Raw genomic sequence first — 17,769 nt, 5'->3', positions numbered from 1 at the left:
AGATACTTAAGCTGTGTCATAAAGTTGCCTGATAGCTTTTTTGTTTCTTTATGAGACTTTCTACAATTCTGGGTGGCAAGTTACAACAGAATGTATCTTACCATCTAGGAGAACATAGTTTGTGTTATTCTCAGCAAGCAAAGATACATGTAAAAATACCTTGATTCCTGCCACTGTTGGCAGCCTTTTCAGGCCTTCCTGGTTTTTATTTTGTTCAAGGGAGCAAACTCTCTATTTTCCCTTTCTTTCTTTCTTTTAATGTTAAATAAATGGAATTCTTTTTTTTTTTTTTTTTTTTTTTTTTGAGAGCGAGAGCATGCACAAGCAAGGAAGGGGCAGACAGGGAGAGAGAGAGAGAGAGAGAGAGAGAAGTCAGTGCAGAGCCAGACATGGGGCTCGAACTCCTGAACCATGAGATCATGACCTGAACTGAAATCAAGAGTCAGACACTTAACTGAGCCACCCAGGTGCTCCTAAATAGATGGAATTCATTAACATTCATATATTTAGATAAATCTATTGGATTATTGAGGGGCAAGAATATTGTGATATGTAACCTTGTTTTTGTTTGACAGTGATTTATTTTTTTAAGTAGCTATTGGTTGTTCAACAAAGCATCACTTGCTTACTCTAAATCATTAGTCTTACTTGTGAAGATGTTTTTCTGTAACATGAGTTTAGTATGTGGCTGTGTGTGGCAGACTTACAATTTTCTTCTCAATTTGTTACATAGAGAAACCACTTTTATTTGATAAACTGTGTATAGATGTTGAAAATGGATTATGAGATACCTTTTCCTTCTTACTGCTTAAGTGACTGTTTCCCCCCTGTTGTTTCTTCCAGGAGGTTATCATCTTGTGAAAATCGGAGATCTATTCAATGGGAGATATCACGTGATCCGAAAGTTAGGCTGGGGACACTTTTCGACAGTGTGGTTATCATGGGATATTCAGTAAGTTGTAGTGGTCCTGCAAAAGAATTAGTTAAGTGATGCCTAAGTGTTTTTGTCTGATTTTCCAGAGATGATCCAGCCTTCAGTCTAGCTCTAGACCAATTTCTTGGTCAGAATTTTGTTGTTGATAATCTTTATATTCTTGGGCAAATTTGTCTTTTCCTCTGGTGAAGAAGCATGTTAGGGGCAAAATTAGTGTCCATAAGGCACTTGGAACTCAGAAATTCAAACATTACAAATACTCCATAAAAGTATGGTATGTAAATTCATAGGGTTTTGTTTTGTTTTTTACTGGATTTAAATTTTTAGATGATGTCCTGGACCAACCTATGTGAAATTATTTTCTTATATTTTGTTTTGATAAGAGATTTGCTCGACTGTACAGTCCAGAATTTTTCCTATATAAAAATTACAGGTAATTAACATTGGAGGTTTACCTATAAGTGTATGGTCTGTCTTTGATGGGACAGTATTTGAGATCTGTGCACTTTATTTTTTTATCAGTTTGGTTTCACCCAAGTATTTCTTTTGGCTTCTTTTTTTTTTTTTTTAACGTTTATTTATTTTTGAGACAGAGAGAGACAGAGCATGAACGGGGGAGGGGCAGAGAGAGAGGGAGACACAGAATTGGAAGCAGGCTCCAGGCTCTGAGCCATCAGCCCAGAGTCCCACGCGGGGCTCGAACTCATGGACCGTGAGGTCGTGACCTGAGCTGAAGTCGGACACTTAACCGACTGAGCCACCCAGGCGCCCCTCTTTTGGCTTCTTATAGGAAAGTGTTACAGCTTTTAACCTTTGAGGTTTTGACATGCAGATATGTAAAATACTTCTGGTTTAATGGGGTTATCCCCCTTATTTATTCCCATTTCATGGTTTTACTTGGATTCAAGGAGACATTGAGAAGGTAGACTTTAACTTAGAGAAATTGTATGGTGACTGACATTACCCAAAAACAGATTTTCTTCCTCCTGTAAATGAAATCTGGCCAGTTAGTGCCATCCATTAACAGGTACACGTGATCCCATAGAAATAGCCTATGTTTAAGTACAGGGAACATGGAATCAGTATTTGTACTTTTATTGCCTCCTAGTTATGACTAAATCTTACCTTCCTAAAGTAAGGATAGGGCATTCGTCTTAACTGCCTGTGTTTGCTTCTTAGGGGGAAGAAGTTTGTGGCAATGAAAGTAGTTAAAAGTGCTGAACATTATACTGAAACAGCACTAGATGAAATCCGGTTGCTGAAATCAGTGAGTATTAGATCATATGTGTGAACTGCAAAGCATCATAAAGTTATATTAAATTAAGACATAAAGTCCAATATCCTTAAAAAGGTAGAGGAAGATGACAGTATACCTTCTGTGCATGTGGTACTTGAAGTGGTGGAATATGCTGTGATGGGAATTTTCTGTATGTAAACACGGAAAAAAACTTCCAAACAAACAAAAATGTTTATTGAGCATGTTTTATTTGCCAGACAGCACCAAAAAATGTTTTACTTTCCTACTATGGTTAAAACTTGTGTGAATAAGTTTATAACATCTGTTTCATGTTTTAAAATGTTATAAACTATATATAATATAAAATAAGCATTTTATTAATTCCCTTAATATCTGAAAACGTAGGTAAATTTTATTTAAAAAACTTTTGGGTTTTGCTAGAAATTAGGAAGCTGTCATTGTAGTAGAAGGAGCTTAAACTCCAAAAACCTGGGCTTTAAGACCAGCCCTAGTCTACTGTATCCTCCCTCTCATCACTTCATTTCTTCTGAGCCTTAGAGTTTTCATTTGTAAAGTGAGCATGTTAGACCCGGAGAGCTCTAAGAGAGTAATTTTCAAAGTGCCAGTCTGACAAGATAAGGAGCTTGTGCCCCAAAATAAGTCAATGTGCTATTTGCTTCCTTCATTGAGAAAGGTTTTTTATGGGGTGGAGAAGGTCAGCTGAATGAACAGTGTGATGAATGTTGTGGTTGGTTTACATCCTGTGAAGTCTCCTTAATTCCTCATGGCCTGATAACCAGTGATTAACTTGGGAGGTACACTTTTAGTAGAAAAATGGTTGAATTAGAGCAACAGTCTATGTTGGTGGTATTTCCTTTTGTTAACTGTTTATTTCTTTGTCTATTTGAGCTATTAAAAATTTAGTATGTTTTTCTCATAGATTTGTATGAGGCCTTTCTTGGGAGTAATTAATCCATTGTTACATGTGCTGCGGGTATTCCCTCCCCAACTATTTGGATTATTTCCACGCTTCTCCTTTTGCTAAATACTGTCTTTCTCACTTCAGGTTCGTAACTCAGACCCTAATGATCCGAATAGAGAAATGGTTGTTCAGCTACTAGATGACTTTAAAATATCAGGAGTTAACGGAACACGTATCCTTTTAAGAACCTGTTTGAAAATAAATCATGAAATAACCTATCTCTAAGAAAGGAACCAGATTTAATAAATAGCATTCGTCTCTTTCCTCAAGGCAAAGTACAAGCAAACTACTTAGTTTTATTGTAAGCTTCTGAACATAGATGTGAATCATGTTTATCTTTGTATGTTATGATTTTTCAGAGTATTGCTTTAGGCTTTTTCCCCTTTACAGGCAAATTAAACCAACAAAAACTTGTTTGGTTTTTTTAATGTTTATTTATTTTTGAGAGAGAGCGAGACAGAGTGCAAGTGGGAGAGGGACAGAGAGAGAAGAGAGGGAGACACAGAATCGGAAGCAGGCTCCAGGCTCTGAGCTGTCAACACAGAGCCTGACATGGGGCTCGAGCTCAAGAACCGTGACATCATGACTGAAGTCAGATGCTTAACCAGCTCAACCACCCAGGCGCCCCAAAAGAAAAGCTTTTTTAAAAAATAGCCTTGTATTAGTAAAGGTTCTATAAGTTTTATCAATTAGCACAGAAATTTTAGTGGAAGTAATTTTTCATGATAAACACTGGGTAAAGAAAAATTTAACACATTTTATTATCTCCCAGCCTTCAATAGGGAAGAGGCTGTGCATGGGTTATGCTTAGAATCTAAACAGGTATGTGATCACATTCTGTCATGATGAAAAAACTGACTTGTTTAATGTTTTTATCTGGATTCTTAGAATTTTTAGAGTTGGAAGGAACCTTAGCTGATTTTTCTCTTACGTAAATTCATATCAGAGTGACATACACTGAGTTAATTAAGAGGCGTTGCAATAGCCATGCTTATGAGGACCTGTCAGATTTTTCAGAATAAAAGATGTAGAATCTCACTTGGATTGGAGAGTCTAAAACTACCTGTTCATAAACTATTTAAAAATGTAAAAGGAAAGACATTTCATACCTCTCATTTCTCCTATACCTCTGCATATTTAGCTTCTGTTAACACACATTATTAATTGCCAGTTATGGCCTTTATTAAGGAGGTGGGCTACATATGGTTCTGTATTACCATGTGGACTATGGTAAGAGATTTGAACAGAGAAGCAAGAAGAGAGAATAAGAGAACAGGTGATAATGTGAAAAAATTTTTATCTGTCATTCTGAATTCAGTTGTAAGTTATTCCCTTTGAGAAGTACAAATCACATTCCCCTGATCTCTGAAGGAAACTGCTCCAAGAATCATCCATTTTAAAACAGGGTCTTGTGTCTGTTGCAGTCACTTTGTAGACGGTTTACTCTGTGTGTATATGCGTTTTGTTTTAACTGTTGAAATCTTAGTGGATTTGAATTTCAAGTTCCAAGATGCTTTCCGGATATTACCAGATGGTTTCTCTGTACTTTTACGCACTGAGTAAAAGTACTCAGTTTTATTTATTTCTCTTTGTCCTTAGCCCGTTTTCTCTCTGCCCTTCCTCCTACTTGTCTCCCAGCTGTCTTGGCTACTGCATTATTTGCTGCTACTAGAGATTGACAAGGATAAAATTCAGAGTGCTGAGTTAAGGGTTAATGTGTTGCTATTCTCCTGCCCCTCATCTCTGCTTACCACATAGACATGTCTGCATGGAGCTGTGTATCTGTATTTTTCTTTGCATCTGAGCATCTCCAGAGCACTGCCCTTTCTCATACTGAAATATAAGGGCCCTGAACTGGAAAGTTAATCATGTAGACTTCGGGATACTTGGTTCATTCTACTTCCCTGAGTAGTAAGGAGAGAGGAATGATTAAAGAGGGTCAGCGAGTCTGTATATACTGTTGACATTACCCAATGAGTATCAGTTATGGCCATCTATGTGACCTGCTATGTCTTTAGGATACTTCTTCTTTCTAGTATGGATTTTCCTTCTTTTCCTAGCTCCTCTTACTTAAATCTAACTCTTCTTAGTTCTCAGCCCTCTATTTTTTTTTTTTTTTTAACACCATCTCAAGAAACTTTTTCATGTATCCTTTTTTCCAGTTTTTTGTTCGTTTGTTTGTTTCTTAAGTTTTTAAATATTCGGTCTTTTTTATATCACTGCTTACAAATTAAAATACCATTGTCCGGGTTGCCTGGGTGACTCAGTCGGTTGAACGTCCGACTTAGGCTCAGGTGCTGATCTTATGGTTCATGGGTTCAAGCCCCGCATCTGGCTCTGTGCTGAACGCTTGCTCAGAGCCTGGAAGTCTGCTTCAGATTCTGTGTCCCTTTCTCTCCCTGCCCCTCCCCTGTTCACACTGTGTCTCATCTGTCATCTAAATAAATGTAAAACAAAACAAAACCAAACAAAACAAAAAAAACATTGTCATGGGTGCCTGGGTGGCTCAGTCAGTTGAGTGTCCAACTCTTGATTTCTAATCAGGTCATGATCCTGGGGTCATGGGATTAAGCCCCACATAGGGCTCTGCACTGAGAGTCAAATCTGCTTGGAATTCTCTGTCTCTCTCTCTCTCTCTTTTTCTTTCTCTCTTTGTCTCTTTCCCTCTCCCTCCATCCCTCTCCCTGGCTTGTTTGTTCTCTGTCTCTCTCACTCAAAAAATACATATACCATTGTCAAATTGTAATACTTCTCTCAACAAATCAAAGATTGAAACTAGGGGGTGCCTGGGGTGGCTCAGTTGGTTAAGCCTTTGACTCTTGATCTCAGCTCAGGTCTTGAACATCTCAGAGTTGTGAGTTCAAGCCCTGTGTTGGGCTCTTCACTGGGCCTAAAACCTACTTAAAATAATAAAATAAAAAGATTGAAACTAGGAACATAAGAGAATAATTTAAAAATCTGTTTTTCTGGATTTTTTTAAAGCAGTCTACATTTTTAAAAATCCTGATTTGAATTTTGTATATACAAAAGTAGAGTAGTTTAATGAATATCCACAAACCCATTACCCACTTTAGGAGTTACCGACTCATCGCCAATCTTATTTTGTCTCTACCTCCTACTAATTTTGTGGCCAACCTTAGATATATTATTTTATACATAATAATTTTAAAGCTTATTTATTTATTTTGAGAGAAAGAAGAAGAGAGAGAGCGAGCACGAGCAGGGGAGGGGGACAGAGAGAATCTCAAGCAGGCTTTGCACTGTCAGTGCAGAGCCTGATGCGAGGCTCAAACCCACGAACCTTGAGATCATGACCTGAGCCGAAGTTGGATACTTACTGGACCGAGCTACCCAGGTGGCCCCATTAACTGCATTTTTAAAAATGTTTTCAGGGGTGCCTGGGTGGCGCAGTCGGTTAAGCATCCGACTTCAGCCAGGTCATGATCTCGCGGTCCGTGAGTTCGAGCCCCGCATCAGGCTCTGGGCTGATGGCTCAGAGCCTGGAGCCTGTTTCCGATTCTGTGTCTCCCTGTCTCTCTGCTCCTCCCCCGTTCATGCTCTGTCTCTCTCTGTCCCAAAAATAAATAAACGTTGGAAAAAAAAAATAATTAAAAAAATAAAAATGTTTTCAGCTTGACCGGTGGCATCCTCTTGAGGTCAAGACATGTTCCTCTTGACATATTCCATTACTGTTGTCACAGCAAGGTTTCCAGGTTCACGCAGGATTTGGCCATTAAGGAGCCCAGGTTTTCCTTCAGTAAAGAATCTTACTTAAAGGAAGAGTCTGGGCACTAGGTCATTATGACATATGTATAGCTCAACTTTCCCATATGTTGAAACTTCTAGAGGTACAAGGTAGCAACATCTTACTACTAAGTCCCAGCAGTGCCCTGCACACTACTGGCTCAAGGAATTATTCCTGCTGTGATGATTGGGATGTGTGTACGTAATGAGAACACACGGTGGCACTAGAATCAAGATTAGTTTTGTGAACTACAGAGCATAAAGCAAGTCAGTTTCCTACTTTTAAAAACTGTTGGCATTCACATTTTTTTAGGTTAAGTTTTGGTACATTATCTCCTGCAGTTAAAGCAGAAGTTATTTTTCCTTGCTTTGAGGCTGTGAGAGTAAAAGTTGTTACCCTGGACATTAGTTTTTACATCAGGGAAAAGGCAACAACTTAAGCCTAGTGTGTTTCACTTTTACTACTCAGTGTTTTAATGTGCATAGTTTTATCGATAACCAGCCCCCCCCCCCCGAGTTTTCCATTTCTTGGATGTTTTGAGTAACTAAAGCATTAAACAATCTTTGGAATTCAGAATCTTAACAGCTAGATATTTTTTTAGTCATATTCTATAACTTTTTTACTAAAAGAACAATACAGTAACAATTTCATTGGGATGGGACACATTTTATCTTGCTTCTTTCTTCTTTTGTGCTTCCTTTTATTTCCTTAACAAATTCCTAGATATCTGCATGGTGTTTGAAGTTTTAGGGCATCATCTGCTCAAGTGGATCATCAAGTCCAATTATCAAGGGCTCCCACTGCCTTGTGTCAAAAAAATTATTCAACAAGTATGTATCTTAGTATTTTCTCTGTGGTGATTGTTTTATATTCTTAAAGTGTCAGGAGTTTTCTATATCCAATAGAGTTTTTATTTTAAAAACTAGGAATTTTTTTAATTACTAAAATTAAGTGTTTTATTCAGTCCCTAGTGTTTATTCTGTGTTTAAATGTTTTAGCAATAACCCATTTCTCCCAGATTCATCTCCTATAATAGTTATTAGAGGGCAAGCTGTGTTCAGTGACTGATTTTGAAAATTTGAAAGTTCTGGTTGCAAATATTGATTATGTATTAATAGAAAATTGCTATGTCAAATTATTACTGTCTCTTTATATAACATTCAAGGGCATTTTCTAATATTTTAAATAACTCTCAATATATAGTAAAGAAGTTCACTCTCAGGCAAATATTAATACTTCAAGGGGCAAATAATTTGTTTGGATAATGTGTTTTTTGTGGAAAGAGCTCCAAACTAGGAATCAAAAGACCTCAGTTCTTTATCAACAAGGAAATGTGAATTAAGAGATATCTAAATCTCTTTCATCACCTATATTTTAACACTCAAAGGGCATATTGACTTTTATTCTTGGTCTTTATGTACTTCTTTAAATACCTCCAAATAGAATTAGCTTTCTAACACTTGAAACTTTTTATTATAAATAAACACTGACCTTTGTTCATAGTTTACAAGTAATCTTTCTGGGGAAGTTTCTTTGTGCTGTATTAAAAATGCTTTATTCTCTGTTGAAAACTACCATATTGTTTTTATATCTTTATTTTTTTAAATGTTGTATTGTGATTTCTTCCTTCTCCAGAAAGACTTGTATTCTGTGTTTGCAAGTCTACTGCTCTATTCCCATCCAGGTGTTACAGGGTCTGGATTATTTACACACCAAGTGCCGTATCATCCACACTGACATTAAACCAGAAAACATCCTGCTGTCAGTGAATGAGCAGTACATCCGAAGATTGGCTGCAGAAGCAACAGAGTGGCAGCGATCTGGAGCTCCTCCACCCTCTGGATCTGCGGGTATGTTCTCTTTGAGGACTTTGGTCTCATTAGAAGTTAAGAGAAGTTCCTAGTTTTGTTCTATTACCAGTAGTTAAGTAAGGCACCACGCATTCCTTTAACGATAATATATGGTAAGTATTTATGTGTAAGAAATAATCTCAGCCTTCAAAAGACTTTTAATTCTCAGTATCACTCTCCTGTAGAGAGAAGTCTAGAGATTGTGTCTTTTAGGTACAGATATTTTGTATACTTTAAAAGCTAATTCATGTTCTTGTTTTAAAATGTTTTCCCTTGTGATTCAGTGGCCATTTTTTATGTGTTTACCTCTTACCATGACAATACATGCTTGCTTATAGATCAGTGATCTGTGCAGGGGCAAGATAACTTTGCTATCAAGAACTTGAGTTTAGGCATTGGAGTGGACAGACCTGGTTTGAGTCCTGGGCTTCATCATTGGCTTGGGTGCCCTGAGGGAGTTCTTGACTTCCTTTTCCCTCTTGGCAGGAGTTCTTGGGATTAGTTCCATGTGAAAGCATTTAGTAGGGTGCCACACAGTATTATGTGCTAATTAAATGATGACTATAATTATGATGATTTTTTGCCATTTGAGGTATAGATTTTAATATTAGTAGTTTTATTATATTTGAGGAACTTTTAGTTTTGAGGAAATTTAAGCTGAATTATCAGTTAACATAGGCTTTCTTTAAAAAGATAGATTAAAGAAGGGGGAAGTGAGAAGTTAATTGATGGGCATAGAGTTTCATTTTTCCAAAATGGAGAAGTTCTAGTAATATTGCACAACAATGTGAATATAATTAACACTATTGAACTGTACACTTAAGAATAGTTAAGAGGGAAATTTTACCTTGTGTGGCTTCTTAAAAAAAAATTTTTTTTTTAATAATATTTTTGAGAGAGAGACAGAGTGTGAGCTGGGGAGGGGCAGAGAGAGGGAGACACAGAATCTGAAGCAGGCTGCAGGCTCCGAGCAGTCAGCACAGAGCTGGATGTGGGGCTCGAACCCATGAACCGTGAGACCATGACCTGAGCCAAAGTCGGACACTTAACTGACTAAGCCACCCAGGTACCCCTTTCAAAAAAATTTTTAAGAGTCTACCTCCCACCTAAGCTAAACTAATATCCATAACATGCTGTATAACTCTAGCTCTTGGTGCTGTGCTCCTTTTAAAACAGACCAGTGCCAAGGGGAAGAATTAGAGATGGGAGTCCTGGATGGGGGTAAGGGGGTAGGTAGTTGCCTGTCATTTTCTATTTTAAACATACATGGGAATGAGATTTTTGCAGCAGTAATAATGGAAAACCAGAAATGGGGACTTGGATTTTATCTGGAGAAGAATTTAATTTATTTAAGCTTATTTTGTCAACTTTTATATGCATTATTTTTTTTAAAAGTGGTACTTCTACCAAAGTTGCTTTAGAACAGCAGTGTCCTTTACAGCATAAGCTTATGTTGCCTGCCAAATACCAGGATCCTTACTTGATTTTCTTTTCTTTTCAGTCAGTACTGCGCCCCAGCCTAAGCCAGTAAGTATAAGGTGTTTCTATGTTTAATTCTGATCTGTGGGCAGTGGGTAGGAATTTTTCTGTTAGAGATCATGGTTTGTTTAGAGTTTGAAAAACAAAGAAAATATTCCTGCGCTTCTATAATTTTTTCCAATAAATTCCCATGCATCTTTAACAAGTTTGTACTGGTGAGGCTTCTACGGACTTGAGTGTGCCTGAGAGTAAGCCAGCCCCACAGACTGATCAGAGGACCAAGACTTATTGTTAATTTTGTTTTTATTTGGTTTCATAAGAGTATCCACATTGTTTACGTTAATGAGAAACTTAAGTGCTATGTTAGGGAAAGAGTGAAATTTAATTAGGAAATATTAAAGTTAACAGTTATCTCCAACTGGGGGTAATGGATTAGCCACCTGAAGGCTTTATCTGTTTGTAATCTCCGCCCAGGCTGACAAAATGTCAAAGAATAAGAAGAAGAAATTGAAGAAGAAGCAGAAGCGCCAGGCAGAATTACTAGAGAAGCGAATGCAGGAAATTGAGGAAATGGAGAAAGAGTCGGGCCCTGGGCAAAAAAGACCAAACAAGCAAGAAGAATCAGAGAGTCCTGTTGAAAGACCCTTGAAAGAGAACCCACCTAATAAAATGACCCAAGAAAAACTTGGTATAAATAGAGCATACACAAAAATTTACTTTAACATTAATTTATCATTGTTCTATAATATAGTGGTTTCATGCATAAAACACATCTCTGGGGGTGTCCTTATACAGTAAGAGTACAGAACTTTCATAAATGGTAGGCAGGTAATATTCAAATGTAATTTCTGACTTTTCTATGGAAATGCAACATAGACTTCATTTTGCAATTGACTAAGGATAAGAAGATCTTTGTCCTTCCATAAATAGGTTTTAGATGTTCAGTCATGTTTTTATGTCACCCTGTATAAGTTCTAGAAAACGTTTTAATCTTATGGAGAAATTTTTTTGTTCTTTCACTCATACACATACACATACATCCTTTTTGTCTGTTTGTTCCTTAGAAGAGTCAAGTACCATTAACCAGGATCAGACACATATGGAACGTGGTGTAGAGGGTGGTGCAGCAGAGATTAATTGCAATGGAGTAATTGAAATCGTTAATTATACTGAGAACAATAATAAAGAAACATTGAGGCTTAAAGAGGATCTACATAATGCTAATGACTGTGATGTCCAAAATTTGAAGCAGGAACCTAGTTTCCTAAGCTCCCAAAATGGAGACAGCAGCACATCTCAAGAAACAGACTCTTGTACACCTATAACCTCTGAGGTGTCAGATACCATGATGTGCCAGTCTTCACCAAATGTAGACCAGTCATTCAGTGAGCAGGACATCAGCCAGCTTCAAGAAAGCATTCGGGCAGAGATACCCTGTGAAGATGAGCAAGAACAAGAACAAAATGGACCATTGGACAACAAAGGTACCTGTGCAGACATACTTCCCCAGTACCCTTCCCTGAATAGCATATTCATGAATTTCTAAACTTAAAGTACCATTGTTTTTATGCATAAAGCTTTATGGCAGGCACCAGGTTACCTTCCGTGTGTAGATTTTTAGCTAATTTTGAACTGTATTGGTCAATGTAGTGGATGCACAGCATTTTGTTGCCCTGAAGGCAGAGGTAGGTTTTAATTCCATAAACTGAGGATGTTGTTTTTTTTATCTTAGAAAATTTAGAGTGTAGGTTGCCAGTCAAGGGCCCGAGTATATTACTTCAGAGAGTTTTATTAGTCTTTGGGTATTTCTGTGTTTACTAACCAGTGTTACTTATGATGCCTATCGTCTATAGGAAAATCCACTGCTGGAAATTTTCTTGTTAATCCCCTTGAGCCAAAAAATGCAGAAAAGCTCCAGGTGAAAATTGCCGATCTTGGAAATGCCTGCTGGGTGGTAAGTTAAACTTCTCTTAGTGCTGTGTGTTGTTTGTTTGAATTTTTTTTTTTAATGTTTATTTTTGAGAGAGAGAAAAACAGAGTATGAGCGGGAGAGGGGCAGAGACAGAGGGAGACACAGAATCCAAAGCAGGCTCCAGGCTCTGAGCTCTCAGCGTCAGCCCAGAGCCTGACATGGGGCTTGAACTCACGAACCGTGAGATCATGACCTGAGCCAAAGTTGGACTCTTAATCGACTGAGCCACCCAGGTGCCTCCTTAATGCTATGTTTTGAATAGCCTTGACTAGACTATTTTGAATAGTGACTATGAGTGAATGAGAATTTGGACTTTAATTGTGCTAAGGAAGAAAATATCTGTAGTTCTGTACCCAGGTTGCCAGTTAACATTTTGGTGCATATTTTTTCACTTTCTTCTTAACCTTTTATTACGGAAAAGTTCAAATATATTTACAAAAGTAGAGAGAATGGTATAATAAAACAGTCTCCACTCCCACTCCAGGTACCTGTCACCCCGATTCGGTAATGTTCACTACTGGCCAATCTTGTTTTATCTGAATTTTTACCCACTTTCAGACTCACAACCCTTATGTTCATACTTCCCCCTTATTTTCAAAATTGGCATCTAACTTATTAATTGTAACCTTTGAATGCACCTAACATATTTTGGACACTTTTCTTTGTTAACCAGATATTTGCATCAAATTCAGTTGGTTGTGTAGTTTTCCCTAATGTACTGTAGTTTTCTACACATTTTTGATAGCTCTTTGTGGTGAGCATCTTCGCTCTTCAATCTTTTTGTGGTTGTCCTTAGGTTGTGTGCCACACATAAAATTGCTAAGTCAAAGTTGGGGCTCTTTTTTAAAGAGTGTTTTGTTTTTGTTTTTTTTTTTAATTTTTAATTAATTAGTTTATTTACTTTTGAGAGGGAAAGAGGGAGAGAGAATCCCATGAGGTACAGAGAGAGGGGGAAAGACAGAGAGAGTATGGAGCCCAGAGCAGGACTTGAGCTCACGTGATGTGGGGCTCAAACTAAGAACTAACAAACCGTGAGATCATGACCTGTGCCAGAGTCAGATGCTTAAATGACTGAGCCACCCAGGCATCCCTTAAAGGGGTTTTGGTGTATATAGTGTCATGTTGGGTTTTTTGTTTGTTTGTTTTTAAGGGTTTTTTTTTTTTTTTAAGGTTTTATTTTTATTTTTATTTTTTTAATTTAAAAAAAATTTTTTTTTTATTTTTGAGACAGAGACAGCATGAGCAGGGAAGGGGCAGAGAGAGAGTGAGACACAGAATCTGAAGCAGGCTCGAGGCTCTGAGCTGTCAGGACAGAGCCCGACACAGGGCTCGAACTCACGAACCGCGAGATCTGTCAAGCATAAATTATACTGATTCCTTTTCCCTTTCTGCCTAACACTGTGTTTCATTTGCCTAGTCATCTTTGCACTACTTATTGCCCCACACTTCCACCCAGTGGTATAAATACATATACTTTAATGCATACAGATACCTCAGGCACTCTTTCAACTTCTTGCTGAAGAGCTCTAGCTTGGAACCTGGAGACTTCATCTGTGTTCACCTGTTGGATTGCCTTGTAGGCCTGCTGCATTAGTGTCATTTGGATTTCTTTTCACCATCATCCGGGAGATCATTATTACTCTCTTTCTGTATCCCCTACTTTCTGTCTCTCCAATCTTTTTTTTAAGTAGGATCCATATACAATGTGGGGCTCAAACTCACCTCCTTGAGATTAATACTCTACTGACTGAGCAAGCCAGGCACCCCTCACTGATCTTTCTTGGTTTACTCCGTCTTTTTGGTTTTTAGTTTTTATTTGTTTGTGGGTTTTGTTTCATTTTGTTTGGGGAGTACATGCAACTTGCAGTGGCTTCCTAAGAAAGGGTGTGTGAAACTGGGAGGGGACACCTTGTATGTTTCCTAGTGTCTCTCCTGCTTTCACAGTCAGTTGGCTGCATGTGAAGTTTTAGGTTGAACATAATTTTCCCTTGGAATGTTTGTCTTGCTCCATTATCTTCTAGTTCCAGGACTAGTTGCTGCTGAAGACCAACACCATTCTAATTCTTGATCCCTTGTATGAAACCTTTTTCCCTGTGAAAGTCTGTAGGGTCGTTATTTCACACTGTTGTGCTGGGTCTGTTTTTATACTAAGAACTTGGTATGTACTTTTCATATTGAAACTCTAGTTCTTTGGTTTTGTCTGTCTACAGTCTGTCTTTTCTTCTCCTTGGTCTCTCTTCTCTAGCTCTGAAATCTTATTCAAATGTTAGACCTCCTAGGCAGGTCCTGTCTGTCGTACCTTTCTCTCCTATTTTCTGTCATTTTCTTTTTGCTTTATTTTCTGGGAGATTTCTCGACTAGTTATTGTAAGCTTTATTTTTTCTTATTTCTCCTATTATATTTTTACTTTTCAAGAATTCTTGGTTCTCTGATTATCTGTTAGAGGATACAGTTTATTATCCTATTATTGACATTTTCTTCTTCCTGTGTGTTGTCTGTTGCCTTCTTTCTGCAGGAAAATGGGGGGTTCAACATGCAGTTACACAATCACTTAATTTCCTTGTTTTCAGAATGGTGCTCTCTCCTCAACTGTGTGGAGCATCTTCCAGAGACCCCATTTTACCGAGAAAACCTCCAAATGATCTGTCTGGCCAGGGAAGGGGCTGTTAGATTGCACTATGCCCTGTGCTCTGGAGCCCTGTTTCTTTAAATTTTTTTTAATGTTTTTATTTTGTTTTGTTTTGTTTTTTGAGAGAGAGAGAGAGAGTGTGTGTGTGTGTGTGTGTGTGTGTGAGCAGGGGAGGGGCAGACAGAGAGGGAGACACAATGTGAAGCAGGCTCCAGGCTCTGAGCTGTTAGCACAGAGCCCCATTATGGGGCTCAAACTCATGAACTGCGAGATCATGACCGGAGCTGAAGTCGATTAACCAACTGAGCCACCAAAGGTACCCCTGGAGCCCTATTTGTTTAAAGGATGTTTTAAAGCAGTGTTTCTGGTTTAAATCCCACCCAATACTGCCCAACTCTGAGCCTTGAGGGGATACACATCACAGCGCTTCTCAGCTTTCACCTGCGGCTTATTCTGTTTTCTTGGATCCACTAAGACATTTACCAATGATCTGTTCCATCTTGTAAGTTTTATCGCTCTAACTTCTTTGCCATTCTCTCTGTCAGTTTATGCTTTAAAAATTAACACTGGAGGGGCACCTGGGTGGCTCAGTCAGTTGGGCATCTGACTTCGGCTCAGGTCATGATCTCGCAGTTTGTGAGTTCGAGCCCTGCGTCAGGCTCTGTGCCGACAGCTCAAAGCCTGGAACCTGCTTTGGAGTCTGTGTCTCCCTCTCTCTGCCCCTCCCCTGCTCACACTCTGTGTGTGTGTCTCTCTCAAAAGTAAACATTAAAGAGAATTTTTTTAACAAATAGATAAAAATTAACGCTGGATTCTCTACTAAGTGGAGTTTTAGGAGTGAGTGGATATGTGTTTGTATTTGATCCACTTGATTCTTGACCTCATTTATCATTTACACCATCTTTTTAAGGCACTAATGAGGCACAAGGAGTAAAAGAAAGTCCATTGAGCAGCATGTCCATTTTTCTAAATGTCTCACTGGACCCAATCCTAAAATGCATGTGTGTGTAAAGGCTTTCCCATACCAAGCAATTCTTGGGGCACCAGGCTGAGAATTCAACTCAATTCTGACACTAACTACCAGGAGGAGATCAATGAGATTCCACAGGTAAAGCGCTCAGTCCCACAAGACCTCCTTCCACTTCAGATGCCACTTGCAAGCCCAAGTTACCTGTGCTTCTGACCAACCGGCTACAAATTGGAAGCTTAACCAGCCCCTCCAAGTCAGGATGCCGGTCACAAGTCCTGGTTGTTACCTGTACTTCTGACCAACTGGCTATAGATGAGAGGTTCCCTCAGCCCCCTCCTTGGGTTTGACTGACTTGCTAGAATGGCTGACAGAGCTCAGAAAAAACATTTACTTCACTACATTACCGGTTTATTAGAAAGGATATAACAACCAGAGGAAAAGAGATGCATAGATGCTTGTGTCCTCAGCTTGGGGCCTGCCCCAGTACATATGGAAGCATTCTGGTTCCCCAGAGTGGAATCTCCCCAAACCCACCCCTCCTTTTGGAGGAAGCTTCATTACATAGACATGATTGATTAACTCATTGACCATTGGTGATTGTTCAGTCTCTAGCCCCTCTCCCCTCCCCAGAAATCAGAGGGTAGGATTCCCTCTATTCATGGTCAGTTCCTCTAGCAACCAGCCTCCATCCTTAGGTGCTCTCCAAAGGTCAGCTCATTAACATAAACTCAATTGCAGTGGAAAGGGGCTTCTTATGAATAATAAGACACCCATTTTACCTCTACAGCTCTGAAGTGTTTTCTGGAACTGAGGACAAGAGACAATATATAACAAATATGCTATTACTCTTACTGCTCAGGAAATTCCAAGAATTTGGGGAGTTGTGAGCCGAGAAGAGTGGATGAAGACCAAATGTATATGAGAAATACATTTTGAATCACCAGTACACATGAATGACCAAATATAAATGTGTCTTATAAATTACAGCATCGCAGTTGCCTGCAGTACATCCCACTTCAAACTCCGTCTCTGAACCCATTGTCTTCTTCTAAAACCACTTCCCAAAGTCTCTCCATCTTGTTTTCGTCAGCAGACAGCTGTCCCTCTGCCACTAATAAGTTCCTTTTGGCTCTTCCTTACTGTCTCTCACACATAGCCACTGAATTTTTGAGTTCTGCTTATTCTTTTCTGTGGCCATCCTTGGGTTTACTTTTCCCTCTCCTATTTCCACAACCAGTGATTTTCATTACTAAGCCTAAATCTGGCCACCAACCAGAAGCAATGGTGTCCTTAGGTGTCCTGTCAGTCTTCTTACAGTCTTCTTACTCTCTTGTGCGCTAACATACAGTGGTGCCGATGAAATCCAAACTCTAACCTAGCAAATTAGCCGTTGGCTTCAGCAGATGTCTTTCTGTGCCTTTATTGGTGATCCTCTCTCTACCCGGAGTGCAGGTCTTTTGGTCTTTTGGTCAATCTTAGTCCCTTTGGAGCTCTAGTCAATACTGGTTTTCTGTCTGAAACTTCATCTGCCTAATTTCTCCTCTTCACAAGTGCCCTTCCTCGTTTTTGAATTGCAGTAGGATTGGAGAATCGTCTTCCACACTTTGTTGTTTCATGTTTTAATATTATCTGAATTTTGTTTTGTGTGTACGAATCCTTCTAAGCTGCTGCTTCCTGCAATATTTTTTATTACGGCCAACTTCACACCTATACCAAAGTAGAGAGAATAGAACAGTGAAATCCGGTGTCCTGACGCTAATATCACCCAGCAGCTATCAAGTCATTGCCAGTCCTCTTTCATCTATATACCCACTCTGCCACCCACTCGAGATTATTTCGAACTATATCCCAGGTATCTTATGTTCTTTCATAAATACAGCTTTCCAAAAGATGATTCTTTCAGGTAACCATGACACCATGGTCACACCAGTATCAAGTATTCTGTCAGTTTTGCTAGTTACCTTGGGAACA

General features: G+C 38.8%; 1 protein-coding gene across 1 annotated transcript in view; it reads left to right on the top strand.

Moving 5' to 3' along the window:
• The window catches only part of SRPK1 (SRSF protein kinase 1), an 81,905-nt gene that overhangs the window by 49,026 nt on the left and 15,110 nt on the right, over positions 1–17,769 (top strand). The window contains 9 exon segments of the mRNA XM_086706684.1: positions 844–952; positions 2,114–2,201; positions 3,238–3,325; positions 7,622–7,728; positions 8,583–8,748; positions 10,250–10,275; positions 10,702–10,915; positions 11,292–11,711; positions 12,081–12,181. Of these exon segments, the coding sequence (XP_086562810.1) occupies positions 844–952; positions 2,114–2,201; positions 3,238–3,325; positions 7,622–7,728; positions 8,583–8,748; positions 10,250–10,275; positions 10,702–10,915; positions 11,292–11,711; positions 12,081–12,181 (1,319 nt within the window).

This window comes from Puma concolor, chromosome B2 (genome assembly GCF_028749965.1).
Source record: "Puma concolor isolate L17-30 chromosome B2, mPumCon1.1.hap2, whole genome shotgun sequence".
In the NCBI taxonomy this organism is placed as follows: domain Eukaryota; kingdom Metazoa; phylum Chordata; class Mammalia; order Carnivora; family Felidae; genus Puma; species Puma concolor.
Note: the sequence above shows the minus strand (reverse complement) of the source record. Positions and strands in the feature narration are given on the sequence as shown.